The sequence below is a fragment of the Priapulus caudatus genome, unplaced genomic scaffold (assembly GCF_000485595.1).
Source record: "Priapulus caudatus unplaced genomic scaffold, Priapulus_caudatus-5.0.1 Scaffold1187, whole genome shotgun sequence".
Classification (NCBI taxonomy): domain Eukaryota; kingdom Metazoa; phylum Priapulida; class Priapulimorpha; order Priapulimorphida; family Priapulidae; genus Priapulus; species Priapulus caudatus.
Genome location: NW_014578248.1, coordinates 14,449 through 30,059, shown reverse-complemented (window position 1 = coordinate 30,059; position 15,611 = coordinate 14,449). Strand labels below are relative to the sequence as shown.

Here is a 15,611-nt window from a genome sequence, read left to right as displayed (position 1 = left end):
TGTGTGTGTGTGTGTGTGTGTGTGTGTGTGTGTGTGTGTGTGTGTGTGTGTGTGTGTGTGTGTGTGTGTGTGTGTGTGTGTGTGTGTGTGGGGCTCGTCCCGTATTCAGTGCGGCGTGGCCGGCGACCAGGAAAGCGCCACTTTACAAAAGAGGCATCTTCAGCACGCACGAGAACGACCTGGCGCGCATGTGCGATGCGCACGGCCAGAGGTAACACGCACGCTGGGGTATAGACACGCTGTTTTGAGGTCACCAACATGTATGACAGCGCCCACGTACGTACGTGCGTGCGTGCGCGCGCGTGCGTGCATAAAAGACTGCGTGTATGTGCGTGCGGTTGTTTGCGTGCGTGCATAAGAGACTGCGTGCGCACGCGCGCGTTTCTGTGTGCGCGTGTGCTTGCGTGCATGAATCAGAGACTGCACGAGTGCGCGTGTGTATGTACGCTTGTACGTGTGCGCGCGTGCACGCACAAGTACCTGCGTGCGTGCGTGCACGTTGTGTGCGTGCACATGTACTTGAAAGTACACTGTACGTGCACGTGCGACTGCGTGCGCACGCGCGCGTTTCTGCCTGGCAGCCTGCGTGGGTGCAATTGCGAGTGTGTGTCTGTATCAGAGACTACACGATGTACGATAAGACCAGGTCATTTCAAAACTAAACGCTCGGAGAAACGACCCGAGATTTCGCCCCCCCCCCCGTCTATAAATTTCAGGCGTAAAGAATGCGCCAAGCATGGTATTAGAGACGTCCCTGTAATGTTCCGCACCAACTGCTAAGCTTGCTAACCGTATACAATCTGTCTCCGAGTTCTCACTTTCTCCACGTACATAATTATATAATAACAGTTAACCATTATAACACGCCTACGCTTTTATCTACTAAAGGTATATGCAAATTGAAGAACATGAACGTCAAAGTTAATGGTTTATATTTTGCTAAAGTTACGATCATTTCTACAACATTCGTCATATGATCACGGCACCAGACACTGTCGCACGAACGTTCACGTGGAGAACGCAGTCAATGTCACCTTACAGGAAATCCCGCACGCGAAAAACGCAAACTGGAAGAATATGTTTACAGCGGAGATAAAGCGTTAATGACTCGAAAGTGCACTTTACGAGTTGTGTAAAGGACACGGCGACTCTCTCCAATGACACGGCCGCAATCCAGATGGGCACCCGAATCTACCTGTGCTTTTATAGGTGCGTCACACGCGAAATGGGCACAGGCGTGCTGCTTCGACGGATAAACCAGGACACGATGAACAAAGGCGACTTGGGGGGAAGAATGAATTACTGTCGGAGTGAGTCCGCTGGAACACGAATGCGGATCTATGCACAATGTCGACAATCATACAGCCAGAGCTATCCCCTAAATCTCGCGGCCTCTATAGCGTATCATCTTCTACAGTCTGGTGAAACTCAGACGCAGCTCTCATACAGACCATAAAAATATATCGAGACACCTATATAGTCTACCTATTTATTATTTCTATGATACAGACCTAACAGCTCTGTAATACGATTCGCACTTGTACAGATAACTGTTTGCTGAATGTTAAAGTTATATATCGATGATAGTGCCATTAGTGTAACTGCAATAATACACTGCTTTGAACAGTAACTCAATACACTGGATAGCCCGTGCATAAAATTCTGCAAATTCAGGTTTAGAATGACACCAGTATTGGAGGCAATTACATTTTTAATTACTGTTCCGATTTCAATTCACAGCCATTTCATGGTAATTAGGTTTGATAATATAAAATGCCAGAACTGTACTTATTCTGTAATACCACTATTAATAATGATGTCGTACACATGCTTGAATTTTTGATATAGACCCTAGTGATTAAACTAATAAAGGGATCGTTTACTCTGGGTTCTATGGTTATTTTCAGATAATTTAGGTTGAAATTACGCTACATAAAAAGTTTCATGGTTCAATCACCATTAGAAATATTATTAAAAAATGTTTTAAAACTAACGACTACAGTTTGATTACAACGACGGTGGCGCCACTCAAAGCGCACGATCTGATAAGTTGCGCAAAACCACTTTTCAGCCAAGGGCTACAGACCGAGGGTGTTTCTTATTTATTAGTTGAAAAGCAAAAGGATTGTAATATCTTATAAACGACATATAGTTTCAGTTATATTATGGATAAATTTGTCCTAAAATGAACATCGTTTGGTTAAATAGGCTAGCATTTAGGTATGAATATAATTGCACCTTTGTGATTAGCCCTCGGTCTGTAACGTGCAAAATAAATTGGCAAATGCGCAACTTTTTCAGGGTGGCAGCACGGTCGCAGGTGTCATGGCGCCGTTCAAATTTCGTAGCGTTGATGTGTAATTAATTATAACAATTAAATTAGGTATCTGGTAACAAATATGTGTGGGTATAGACGATTTGTTATACAGTAAGTATATTATACAGTTGTATGCAGTAAAATCCCAGAGTCTACTATCCCTTTAACAGTGTATAATAAATACAAAGTTACTCAATTGCTTGCATGATTTGCACATAGAATGATGTATGACCTATGACACGAGAGAATGGGGATAACGTAAGGGATAGAGGATGTAACCAATAAATGTTATAAAGATAGGAAAGACATGTTAACAATGCAAAAATACATGAACAAAAATGTAATTGTATATTGTGTACCACAGGATCATGTTCTTTAATATCCCAAAGCACACAATGAAAGTGCTATTATTTCAGTATTTATAAATACTAAGCTGTTGTGTTGATTTGCCAACAGTATCATAGTATTAGAAGCAAAAATAAGTTTTCATACATTCACTGATCAACACACGTTCTTTGCTTCATTGTCGTACACGTGAAAATGTTTGAGCAATATAGCAAGGAAGATATAATACATTTCTTCTATTGACCATTTTATTATGTTAACTCAATTCACCCTCTACGCAAATAGACAAAAGTGAAAGAGTAATTCACACAGAATTGAACTGTAATAACTAAAAACAATAATGGAAACCACATGAAATTTGTCGTATGCAAAGTAGTTTAAATCAGGACTATGGATATTTTGTTATTGCACAATGTGTAATGCACCAGCATGGAGAAACACGATACATACTGCTAAATTTGGAATGAGACATTTTGCCATAGATTGCCTATTGATTCATTATACTCCTACAAAGTCCTCCAATGATTGTGAGTGCAGGATGAAGACAATATTAAGCTGAAATTGCAAAATGAGGAGAAAGCAAGGCTGGAGAAAGTGTGGACCAGTGTACACAAAAGTGGGGAACAAAGTGCAGGTTAAAATTGCACCCACTATCGTCAAAGTGATGTGCAAGTGAAGACCAATCACTTCTAATATTATAATATGAATAATTAGGTTCACTACCTTAAAGTGCATCTCCGCTAAGCAATGCTCTTCGCTGTTTTGTTGTCACTACTGTTGTGGTGGCCGCCTACTAGTACTTTGAAGAACTGACGGGTTACGTCATAGATTTTGAAGCTGTCACAATCCAGTTAATGGTGATACAGGCCAAATCCTCCTGCAATACATGTCGCCCGGCTACAACCGAGTGACTTTTGATTAAAAACACAATTCAATTATTCCTGTTATTTAAATGCAATAGTGAATTTAAATACTAATTATTATTAATAATAATATCATTAACATTATATTGCCAGCAAAATTATACACACACTGTCACGGTGACACACGCATATAACTTCCACTTCTCATGTTCCATGTTGACATCTGGTGCGCCCCAAATGTTGTTTTCTCCCCCTTTTATGCAGTTGTAGTTATATAGTAGTAGTAGGGCCTATACATTAACAATACTAAACATGGTACTTGGTAGCATTACGCCATTGGCGGTTTACATTCAAGATCATTATTTTATAATTGATCACATCCACTCGTCAGTGACAGCTTATGCCGTGGCATCTAATGTAATGGGTTATCGACGAATAACGGTTTATCTAGTTTCAACTTCTACGTTTTAAGTTAAAATAATGAGCTTACCTGCTTCGTTATAGATGTGAGAGTTCGTCAGCTCAAGGCGTGTTACTACTACTAGTCTGATAAATGGAGATAACAAGAATCAACTACATTAGAAGGAGAGACATCCGGAGACATCACTGATCAGTCACAACATAAAAAACATTCACATCTACCATGTCATCACAACTTGGCACTGGAAATACTGAAACGAGCCAACGTCTTATGTCGATATATGAATCGATATTTAAGCGTAAATCTACTAAAGTTTTGAAAGAACCTGTAATTTAGAGCATAGTATTTATAATACCTGAGTGCTTATTTTATAATAAATAAATTCCTAATTGCTATTTGGATTATAGTTTTTGATTGTTATGAAATAAAAATTATATTGTTTCTGGTTTTCGAACAACCCCATTCGCTGTTCTCTTGTTCAAGTAATCCGTTTCAATAAATTATCGATAGAGGGCAGTGTAACTGAAAAGATGTCTGCGCCCATTAATGAGGTTCCCACAAGTTTTCAAAAGAAGAAACGTGTCTCAGTACAAATTCCAGGAACAAAACCTTCTTTCCACAATGCACAGTTATTGATATCTACAGGTGTACCCTCGTTAGATCATGTGATAGGTAATGTGTTATTTGGTAGCATTACATGGACCCATAAATAATTAAATTTAATTGTGCCCTAGAATTTTTCGTCCAAATCAATATATAGCAATTTCAGTTCAGACGACAAACATTACAAGTTAACAATTTATGTAGTACAATATTCTATACTCAACTATGTAGTGGTTTAAAACCCCTTTACTGTGAACATTAACAATAAATAATAATAGCACAGTGTGGTCCACGAGGAGTTTTAACATGTATGATCTGTGATGTAAGGCCGACAGGTTAGAGTTTTGGGCCAACAGGTTTGAAAATTGCCAGCGGCAACAGGTTTGGATTTGAGGGCGACAGGTTTGAAATATCAAAGCAAGAAACAACACAAACAAAGCAAAATACAACTGTACTGCACTGTCGAACGGGACGACGTACGCATTGTCACAGCGCGTGCTTGTAGCATACACTATTATAGTGTATTACACTGTTTTACACTGTGCATGGGCTCCCACTTGTCGAGCAGTCAAATCATACAGTGCGTTTACGTCTTCTGAGCTGCTTGCTCTGATTCATGCGCGTGCCTGTACACGTGCCTGTGTGTCCTTGCCTGCACGCGTGCCTGCGCGCGTGCATGCATGCCTGTGTGTGTGCGTGTGTACCTGCGGGCATGCCTACGTAGACCCGTAGGATTATAGAACGGTAATCCATGGAAAATTGTAATGAAATTCACACGTTTATTTTTGTGTGCCGGCACACTCGTGTGTCATTCCCGGTTGTAGCCTTTTCCTCAATTCCAGGAAAGAGTTTTGCTGTCGCTCTCTCATAGCCCAGCATTGCACACCCCCTACATTTTAGTAGTGATTAGCACCATGCGACTGAAACAATCGTGTGCCCCCCCCCTGTACTTCAATCAATGCCACCCCCACTCAGCAGGCACCTTCGCAGCGTCGATGTGTACAGCCACAGACGCGTGCCTCGCGGGCCGATTTTTTTCGGTGACCTTTGAAAATATAATGTGAGAATGTCGTGCGATAGCGCCCTGGCTCAAAGGATGTTAGGAATATTACACACCTAGGAATTGTTTAGTTGTCCAATCGGGCAACTAGCCAAACGAATAACTTGTCCGACATAGACTTTCACTTGTCCTGAGCCTCATATCATAGCGCTTTGCAATCCACTATGAATAAAAACAGCTCACAATAACCAGCCTATTTCATCAGATTCCTTCTAACTAGACTTCTAATAAGACTGAATCAGAACACACTAAATGCCTTTATGATGGTGTCTGTGGAAGGCCCATCAGCTCAGGACTTCCCCTTCCATGAGGCAGCAGATGCCTGGGCAGCAATTAGGAAAAGGAAACTGGGAATTTAAAGCCTTTATTATGATATTTGGTTTTCTACTCAGCAACGGCGCTCAATCCGAATTAAATGTAGCGAAATATAGTTTCACCTTATAGTATATTTATTTGCACATTGCTTTATAACATTTGACTGGTTACATTCACACTAGTATACAAATTGAACAATGAAAAATGACTCATCACTCATGACTCTTGACTCAACCCAAATTATTTTGAAATATAGGTCATAAATCTTGTGCAAACATTTTCCAAAATAAGGCTCAGATTGCACCAGAGAGCGTATAAAACCCCTGCGCTCCTCGCACATAATTTCAATTAATATCTAAAGTACTCCTCTACAGTTCCCACAGTCCCAGTTTTACATGTTTGAATTTTAGGTTGTGGACCACCCTGTAGCAAGTCAAGAATTGTAATTCATATTATCAGTTACTATTTTACTTTTAGGAGGTGGTCTTGCAGTTGGAACTATACTCCTAATTGGTAAGAGAACTTGTATATATATCTAAGTAAAGTTATATAAATTATCCAACAACATACTTGTTATCCTATTTTAGTGCTGCATACTGTATTTTTATGGTGCATAGTAAGCACTAAATTATGGAAACATTATGGAAATTGAAGGTTAGAAATGCTCATAAATGAATAACATGCATCAAGGGTTTCAATCATATTCTGGTATTGATTCTAGGAGAGTGATAAGGGCATCAGACTGATATCAGTCAGAATGCCTTTTATGTAGCACTGTAGATATTTACATTCATGGTCTGCTGCCTCAACAGAGAATTATAATTATAACAAACCAAGTCTAGCTGTGTTGCACACAGAATTGAGTTACTATCATTTTGATGTTTTCCTGGATTTCATTACCATTTCACTTATTTATACCCTCTAAGCAGTTGTGGCATGAATCGTGTGTGATCTTAGAATCCATTGCTGTTTCAGAAGAAGACTTGTACGGAAACTATGCCAAAGTTTTGCTCAAGTACTTCTTGGCAGAAGGATGTGTGGTTGGACATGAACTACTTGTTGCTAGCTGTGATGTGCCACCCAAGCAGATAATGGCTGTAAATTGCACTTATTATCCAATCGCATGCATAATCAGTTGGTATCACACAAACCTATATGTATGATGAGCTCAAATATTCCATCCAATTCTCCTAGTAGTGCATATTTGCTGTTATATTAAAGCTGCACTATGCGCATCCAAACGCTAGACTACTAGCTACAGTACTAGGCTCCAGTACTAGACTAGCAAATACTTCGTGTCATGCATAATCACACTACCTTATGGCAAAATAAACTCTAGTTCCTCCCATTTCACTGCGCGTTTGCTTAAAACCCACAAGAAAGAGGTGCGAAATCTGGTAATCTGGCGCCAACACTAAATTGTTTGCCAAACAATTTCGCCAAGAATCGGTTAGGTGATGTCACATGTTTTTATCTTTGCTACACCTGTACCGCTGTACCGCAGCACCGCTGCACGGTTGCTTGGGAGAGCAATGCGAAACTGTCAACAACATCGGAGAATTTGAACAACATTGGAGGTATTTTAAATGCCTTTTATAAGACAACGCACAGTGAAATGGGAGGAACTAGAGTTTATTTTGTCATAAGGTAGTATGATTGTGCATGACACAAAGTATTTGCTAGTCTAGTACTGGAGAAATTAGCGTGTAGATGCGCATAGTGCGGCTTTAATTTATCTGTATAATTTCGCACAAGCAAATTTCGTCTGGTTAGCTACAACATGTCAAAAGGCATCATCTGTGCTCAGTGGAATTTTATCATATATTTATCATGTAATAATGAAGGAAAGGGTAATGTACTTTGAAAAATTTGTTATTTGGTTCAAAAGCATGACAAGTACATGTCTTGTTTTGTACATGTGTATTCATGTACTTGTTTATGTATTGTTTATGCACAACTTGTTTAATACATCTGGTGATAAGAATGGTCAGGTACTAAATGCATTTTGTGGAGATTTACTATACTGAGAGTAATTTATTGTTCTCATAGATGCTTTACTTGTGTTATTGATTTGTTGATAGGAGTTGCCGGGTCCGATAATGACTGAGCCGGTTGATAGCAGTGCGACAGATACTGCTGAGAGCATGAGCAAGATGAACATTGCTTGGAGATATCAGAATTTGCCAGTTGTCAAGGTGAATGTGCATGTTTTGCCGTTGTGTTTTATCCACGTACATTAAAATAGGCAGTTTAACTATGTTTTAATCAAGCTGAAAATACAGTGGAAATTACAATTGATTTTATACGAATGACATTTTTATGAAGAGCAATGTATGCCATAAAGGACTCATATTTTTACATTTACATTTACACATAGTTGTGTCACCTTTTATGGTATGCATAACAATTTATCACTATAAAATGTATGATATTTCATAGTCTATATTTCTTACAAAAATCAAATTGCAAAAATGATCCTGGATAGCAGTCCCGGCTAAAACTAGTTATCAGTGTTTTTTATACCAATTTAACTAATAGCGCCCCCTGGTGTGAGCTAAGCACGGTAAACTACACTCCTAGTAAGAAAATCCCACAGCTATAGAAAAGTTTGACGTGCTTGCTGCAGAGCTAGGAATTAGTTGGCTATAAAGTTTATAGATAATTTTGACCTTAATTTACCGTTATTGTCAAAAGGAGCTCAAATAGGTTTTTTATCTGAAGAAATTTGACTAGAGATGCTTTTGTTGCTTCCATTGCAACATCAATCCCTTTATCAAACATGTCATTTTTTATTTCAGTCTTCCACAACTTCGAAAAGTTTCAGTCATTACTATGACTTGACAAAAGTGATGCCAGAAGATCTATTGAACAAGACAACAGCTACCCTCATCAACACAAATGATTTCCTGACAACACCATGCACTAGGTATTATAACTTTTTCTGTGTAACTGATGCTGTAGGTTAACATAGGCATGCACATGCTATATTTATAATATACTCGAGATGACTTTGGTATAACATTGGTTAATTATCTCATATTCTCCAAGAGTAACTTTCTTTGTTGGCTGGCATGGTGAATAAGAAGTTGTTCAATTATTCTAATCAGTTCCGCAGCGACAGAGACTATAAGAAAGGCTGTGAAGGAGAGACATTGTATGTGAGTGTAGGAGTGACTGAGTGAGAATGACTTAGTGAATGAGTGACTCAGTGTGAAAGAAACTCGGTTTGAGAGTAATGTAATTGAAAGTAAGTGAGTGTATTGAACTGAGTGAGCGAGATTGGGAGCAGCAACTGTGTGCATAAAAACTAAACCATTACTACTATACTACTACAAATATACCACTACTACCGCTACTGCTGCTGCTGCTGCTACTAATTACTATACCATTCCCCTACAGCTCAGTAATGACTCTGACACCAGCTTATGAGAACCTGCTAAGGAGGATTCAGTCTCAGATAACTGATGGCGGTTTCGGCACGACGCAGACTAAACCGCAGAGTGAAAGGAATGTGCTGCGGATAGCGTTGCACGCCCTCGGTAAAACTCCTGTTTGTTCACGATGAGACGGCCGTGAATTGACGTGTGTGGCGGCAGAAGTGAAATTATGACATTCCTGTATAACTATAAGTTAAAGTGTTTGGTTATCATTGGGAAGATGAGTCATAGTTCATATTTAAGTTAATGCAATTGTTGCTTTTAGATCAGGTTGATCAGTGGCTGTGGTGTGCGGGTTTCTTCACACCATATTCCCCATTGGTTAGTGTTCACCAGTTTGTGTTGTCTGTACCTTACGTCATAGGCTCACCATTGTGGAGAAGTGAAGATTGGAGTTCGGACAGATTGGACACGTCGCTAACAACCTTCCTGTATCTCCTTAGAGCTCTCATGAGGCAATCGTATGCTGCTTGCCTCATCACTGTACCAACACATCTGTTCGAGGTGAGATGTACGAATGCTTCACATATCTCGTTTCTATGATTTAATGTATGTATTACCCTCCAGACATGTGTATAAGTGTGCAGGCATACATGACAGGACCCCCAAAATCTTTACAGTAAACAGACGATATTGTGTTTCGGATGAAAAAATGTTAGCTGGGTGTTTCTGTGCTCTTGCATGTGCCAGGAGTTTTGAGTCGTCAGACAGGGCAAAGACTCGCTGTCGAATCACTATTACCAGAGCCCTGTAGTGAGGCGTTCAACCATCGTGCCAGGTCCTGTGTGCTACAGTGGCTAGGTCGAGTGTAGTGTAGTGACCCGAGAAGAAGAAGAACATTACACAAGGCAAGAACTCTGTATGTGTCACCTGCACCCTGTCATCTTACTCATAATACCTCGCAGGATGCGGCACTTACTAGGCGAGTGGAGAGACTCGCTGACACGGCCATCCGGCTTGAGTCGTTCTGTGGCTCGCAGCATGAGCACAACCCTGCCTTCAAGGAATACCATGGTGAGATTCACTGCACAGGTCGATATGTATAGCTTCCTGCTGACTCAACTTTCTGCTATCCGTAGAGAATCGTGTTCAAATGATATTGATTTTTTTGGTGCCGGAGGTTAGTAAAAAAGTAAGTTGAAGCAACAATGGCCTACAGGCACACAGAACAGAAACATTTTCATTTGATGTCGGAGTGTACTTTTTCATTTGGTAAATAATGGCACCGGATCGATAAACCCTTGGAAGCAACTGTAAAAGTCGTGCTTTGGTAAATCAATAGCTATAGAGGAGGACTCATTGATTGATTAATGGCATACTAAGTTGCATTCTGTTGTCTCTGCAGGTCTGTTTCACATCGTGAGGCTTCCTCGGCTAAATTGCCTCACGTGTCAGATGCCTGAAACATTAGATTTGGCGTTCAAGCTGAGGCGAAAAACATTCATGATAGAGGTATGTCTATTAGTAAACACAGGATATATCGGATAAATAAGTATATATCCATCATTCATGATCCACTGAGTATAATGTAGACACATTCTTTATCTTGGCTATAAGAAACCACATAACGTTTTTTGAAGAGTTGAGATTTACATGACGGTATCTAATAAATTTGCATATTATAGTTCCTTTATCTGCTTTGTAAATTTAACTGTTAGTATTAGATCTATCAATATAACCACTTCCATAGTTGTCTGTTTAGAAAAAAACATTGATATTTTTAATGAAGTCTAATAACAGCGCACACATATAACAGACTGTATTAGCAGTGTGTTTCAATTTGCTTATGGGTTTAACATGTTGTTTAAGAACTGTTTTTTATAAGTTACACTCATTTCGCTCTTTTTTGTAGAAACTTCACCTGCCTCCAGATCTTTCGGAAACGGCGAGTCGGTCTCAGGAAGAGCTAGGTGTTCCCCTATCATCTTCATCAGCTCATGGTTGCAATGCCGCTGTCAGTAGAAACCTGGATTTCTAGCCTTCTACAACTGAGGTCATGACGTGTAACCACAGCTGATCAAGAATACATCTGAGGTCATGAAAAGATACTAGATGTCTATCATACAACTGAGGTCATGGCATGTGACTACAGCTCAAGAATACATCTGAGGTCATGAAAAGATACTAGATGTCTATCATACAACTGAGGTCATGGCATGTGACTACAGCTCAAGAATACATCTGAGGTCATGAAAAGATACTAGATGTTTAGCATACAACTGAGGTCATGGCATGTGACTACAGCTCAAGCATACATCTGAGGTCATGAAAAGATACTAGATGTCTATCATACAACTGAGGTCATGGCATGCAACCACAGCTCAACAATACATCTGAGGTCATGAAAAGATACTAGATGTCTATCGTACAACTGAGGTCATGGCATGTAACCACAGCTCAAGAATACATCTGAGGTCATGAAAAGATGCTAGATGTTTAGCATACAACTGCGCCTCTGCCTCTAAGTTTATCAACATTAAACACCAGTACTATGCAGTCAGGTTTCTGTCGTACAATTAGGGGGTCAGACCCTCATCAGTAACATGTTATCGGGAGTAAATAATCAAAAATCATGGTTATTTACTCCTGATATTATCATGCTGGTATATGCAGGTGTTTATCATGGAGATGCAGTAAGACATGTAATTTTAGTGCCTGTGGAACGAAACTTGAATGTTGAGTCGTCCAAAGGAAATATCGTGTATATTATTATTGTATGATTGTGTTGTAAAATATATGACTGCATTGCGCATTTCTCACATTGCGGATGTTATGGGTTATTGTGAACATCTCATCAGAGTGCACTAACATGAGCTCTAGAGCTTCAAAGGAGGCGGATTAACCAGTTCTGATATTTTCATTTTTTTAAAGACATTTTCAGCAATAAAAATTCAATGCATACAGTACTCAACAAATTATCCTGAATGGTATGAAATATTTTTATAAAAATCAATATCGACCCAAAAATGTAATTTAGTACGAATTTGCCATAAACACATCTAAGAGGTTATAGGATATAACCATCTTGCTAACACTGATTAAGAGATCCATTGTCAACATTTTTGTACATTTCTGTTCAGCCACTTCGAAATAATTTTAATTTTTCTCATGTATCCTTGGCGGCAGATGGCGCTATGTAGCCATTTATATAATGAGCCAGCTATATAATTTTCATATAATATAAAGGGATTTCTCTATGCAAAGCATACAGCAATATATACGGAGCAAGCATTTTATTCCGGCGAGAGGCCATTAGTGAGCTTTCCGACCTAACAGTGGAAACTAAATCGGGTAAACTGGTCAGGGTGTAGGGCCATCTATATACATGTACATTCACTCTTTTTCTACACCCTCTCTCTCTCTCTCTCTCTCTCTCTCTAATATATAGTTATAGTATATAGTGATAGTATTAATATATATATATAATAACATATATAATATATATATAATCATAGAAGTATGAGCAGCACACGAACAGCCCGTGTAGAGTATAAAACAAAGTCAAGGTATAGAATAAGGTGTTGTTTAAAGTTTAATTGGACGAGGTTTCGAGATTACATTTCTTCATCAGGTCAGTCAGATCATTGGATATAGAATGCAAATAATCAAAAACAAATACAATGCCGTTATAAGATAATTCAACAAAATAAATGATTCACAAAACAATTCGCGCGTTGTCCATGAAATATGTTACGGACGACAAAATAACAGCACATATGTACTATATTAATATATATAGGTACACGCCAAAAACTACACACCCCACACAGAGACGACACACACAACCACAAACACACACACACACTCTACACACATCACACACACACACAACAGCGTCACACACCACACAACGACACAAACGAAGCAAAGGACTCAAAATCACAACGTTATTAAGTTTATCGTTCTTGGCCCCCTGATTTAATACAACCAACCGCTGTCAGACATTAAGTTTCTGCTCAGTCATGTGTCAAGTGAGCTATTGTAATATGGGTGTCAGTTGGCAGCCACAACAGCAGGGCTCGCACGTCATCAACTGTGGTGATCCGGTTGTTAAAAATGTTCAGCAAGCGGGAAACATGGAAATTGAGGCGAATAGATCGATTAGAGGGTTTTGGTTTTTTTTTCAACAAACTATCCGCAAGGCGCCGTTTTGTTTCCGCCAATTATAAGTAATATTGGGATTAACGCATTCAATGGCGTAAATGAGGTTCGCGCACAGACCATGAAATCAATCTCGTAACTATATAATATTGCCGCCCGAGGCCTTGAACCACAGATCTATTCGTGATAAAATTGCAAGTACTGGCACACGTTCTCGGACAACGGCCGGGTATGAGCCAGATTGGACTCACGGGGTTTGTCAGAGTTGGTAAACGGTGCTTGAAACAAGAGTGTCGCGGAGAGGTGGTATCAGTCTGTATGAGCATATAAGTGGTTTGAAAAAGATGTTAGCGGTGATTTAGATCGTTTTGAAGATTTTATAATTATCAAATGTAACAAACTTTGTGATGTGCAGGATTGAAGGTGATAGTGTAAAACCAATGGACTATTTGTCTGATGTTCCTTATTCACGGGCCGTCTTTTGCTAGTAGGCTGTTATTACGACAGGGCCCGATTTAAGGGAAAGTTCATTGTTCTTATTATTTCTTAGATAGGTCTAGATGTGATTATAGCTCACGGCGTGTAAAATAATTCCATTATTTTGAAGCTTTTGTGGTTAAAATCAGTTTTTGAGTGTGCATCATGTTTTGAGACTAACAATTGAGAATTGTGGGAGGCTATTTTTAGTGTGGCGAGGGTGAGAAGAAGAATACATTAGATCATATCGACCGTATTCATCGTTGTCGTCCGTATTCATGGCAACGGGCTGTCGAGTTGTGTGAAATTCTTCATTTTTTGTTATCTATAACGCATTGTATTTTGTTTTTGATTACTTTGATCTATTCCACTGATCTGCTGACCGATGAAGAGTATTAATCTGCGAACAGCTCGTCAATTAAACTTTAAACAGCCCTTATTCTATACCTTTGGACTTTGTTTTTATATACATATATATATTATAGCTATATATTTATATTATTCAGATGTAGAACAACGTAATATGTATGCATACCCGCATATACTTTGATTATTGTACTTTCTAATGTTTCAAATGTTATACCGTTACTGAGATAGCTCAGAATAGCGTTAAAAACAAAATTAGAAGAAAGAAAAAAATTACAGTTATAAAAAGAAGAATATATATATTCTGCATATGGACGAACGAAACAATAAGTGTAGTCCGTATTAGCATTAGAACGCAGGTATATTAAGCTGACGTGGTACTGACAGATTGTTTTTACTTGACATAAGTCGTTTATAAACATGATCTGTCATGACTTTGGGTGTACATGCGCGGTATGTAACAAACTTCAAGCAAATTGGGTCAGGAACCGCTTACAATGAGCATGCCTGCGTCACCACGCGCGATCTGCTAATTCCTTTACAGAAAACGACAAATAGACAAGAGCCGCAAAGCTGACAGATAAACGAAAATACGGAAACTCGAGCCCGAACTGGTCGGCATATATACCTCTAGATTCTAGCAGTGGACATTTAATGCTCATGAGTACGTGCTCCGTACCTTAATGTGAGGATACAGGCAACATCGCGCAAATACAGAACATACGTGAATTGAATCAATGAACTGTTGTGTGTACATATCAAGCGTGTCATCGAGCGTTGCTTGAGACATTTGATCTACAGTGACCACCGTAAAGATACGCACGCATGGATATCAGGTGAGAATTAGTTTACTAGATCGATCATTCAACGCTGCTATGACTGTGCGTACACATGACTGTGCGTACACATGCACTGTCCATACACCGTCTCGTCTGTATATTTCTTATATATCTTCATATTGATTTATATGTTCTGTTTTTATTCTGTTTAGATTTTCATGTTTTGCTATCTATTTGTTCGTCATATATTCTTCTATCGGCAACCTAACCAGCGCATGGGTTTACTATATATATGATGCGGTGTCTAATTCTTGTGGGTTTGTGCGAAATGTTTTTTCACCTGTAGGTTATACTGTTACTATTATAAAAATAACATTGAGTACCGCATGACCAACAATAAATTAAAGCGCTCAAAGGCACGCGTTCTAAATACCTTTTCGCAAGAAAGTATTTTGTCGTGCAGATATATTATTTGCTCATCGTTCGAGATTTATAGATTCTAAAAAGAAACGGAACGGTCTACTTTC

The 15,611-nt window shown here is 39.1% G+C and overlaps 1 protein-coding gene and 1 long non-coding RNA gene across 4 annotated transcripts; one reads left to right on the top strand and one right to left on the bottom strand.

The window, feature by feature from the left end:
* Nucleotides 1-2,469: 2,469 nt before the first annotated feature.
* Nucleotides 2,470-4,204, bottom strand: LOC106815728. Its single transcript, XR_001394785.1, has 3 exons — nucleotides 4,016-4,204; nucleotides 3,386-3,573; nucleotides 2,470-3,217 (listed from the first exon to the last, which is right to left on the bottom strand). It is a non-coding gene; the product is annotated as an uncharacterized LOC106815728 (long non-coding RNA).
* A 266-nt stretch (nucleotides 4,205-4,470) lies between these two features.
* On the top strand, nucleotides 4,471-12,122 carry LOC106815727 (elongator complex protein 4-like). 3 transcript variants are annotated; one of them, XM_014820231.1, is made up of 12 exons: nucleotides 4,471-4,618; nucleotides 6,402-6,437; nucleotides 6,900-7,021; nucleotides 8,006-8,119; nucleotides 8,723-8,850; nucleotides 9,324-9,463; nucleotides 9,726-9,865; nucleotides 10,267-10,375; nucleotides 10,707-10,813; nucleotides 11,214-11,395; nucleotides 11,472-11,623; nucleotides 11,776-12,122. In XM_014820231.1, the coding sequence occupies exons 1-10, from the start codon at nucleotides 4,477-4,479 to the stop codon at nucleotides 11,337-11,339; spliced, it is 1,164 nt and encodes a 387-aa protein (XP_014675717.1). In that variant the 5' UTR covers nucleotides 4,471-4,476; the 3' UTR covers nucleotides 11,340-11,395; nucleotides 11,472-11,623; nucleotides 11,776-12,122. The 3 variants fall into 3 exon arrangements, with proteins under 3 accessions (XP_014675717.1, XP_014675718.1, XP_014675714.1); XM_014820232.1 differs by having other exon boundaries at nucleotides 6,903-7,021; nucleotides 11,214-11,623; XM_014820228.1 differs by having other exon boundaries at nucleotides 11,214-11,623.
* Nucleotides 12,123-15,611: the final 3,489 nt, after the last annotated feature.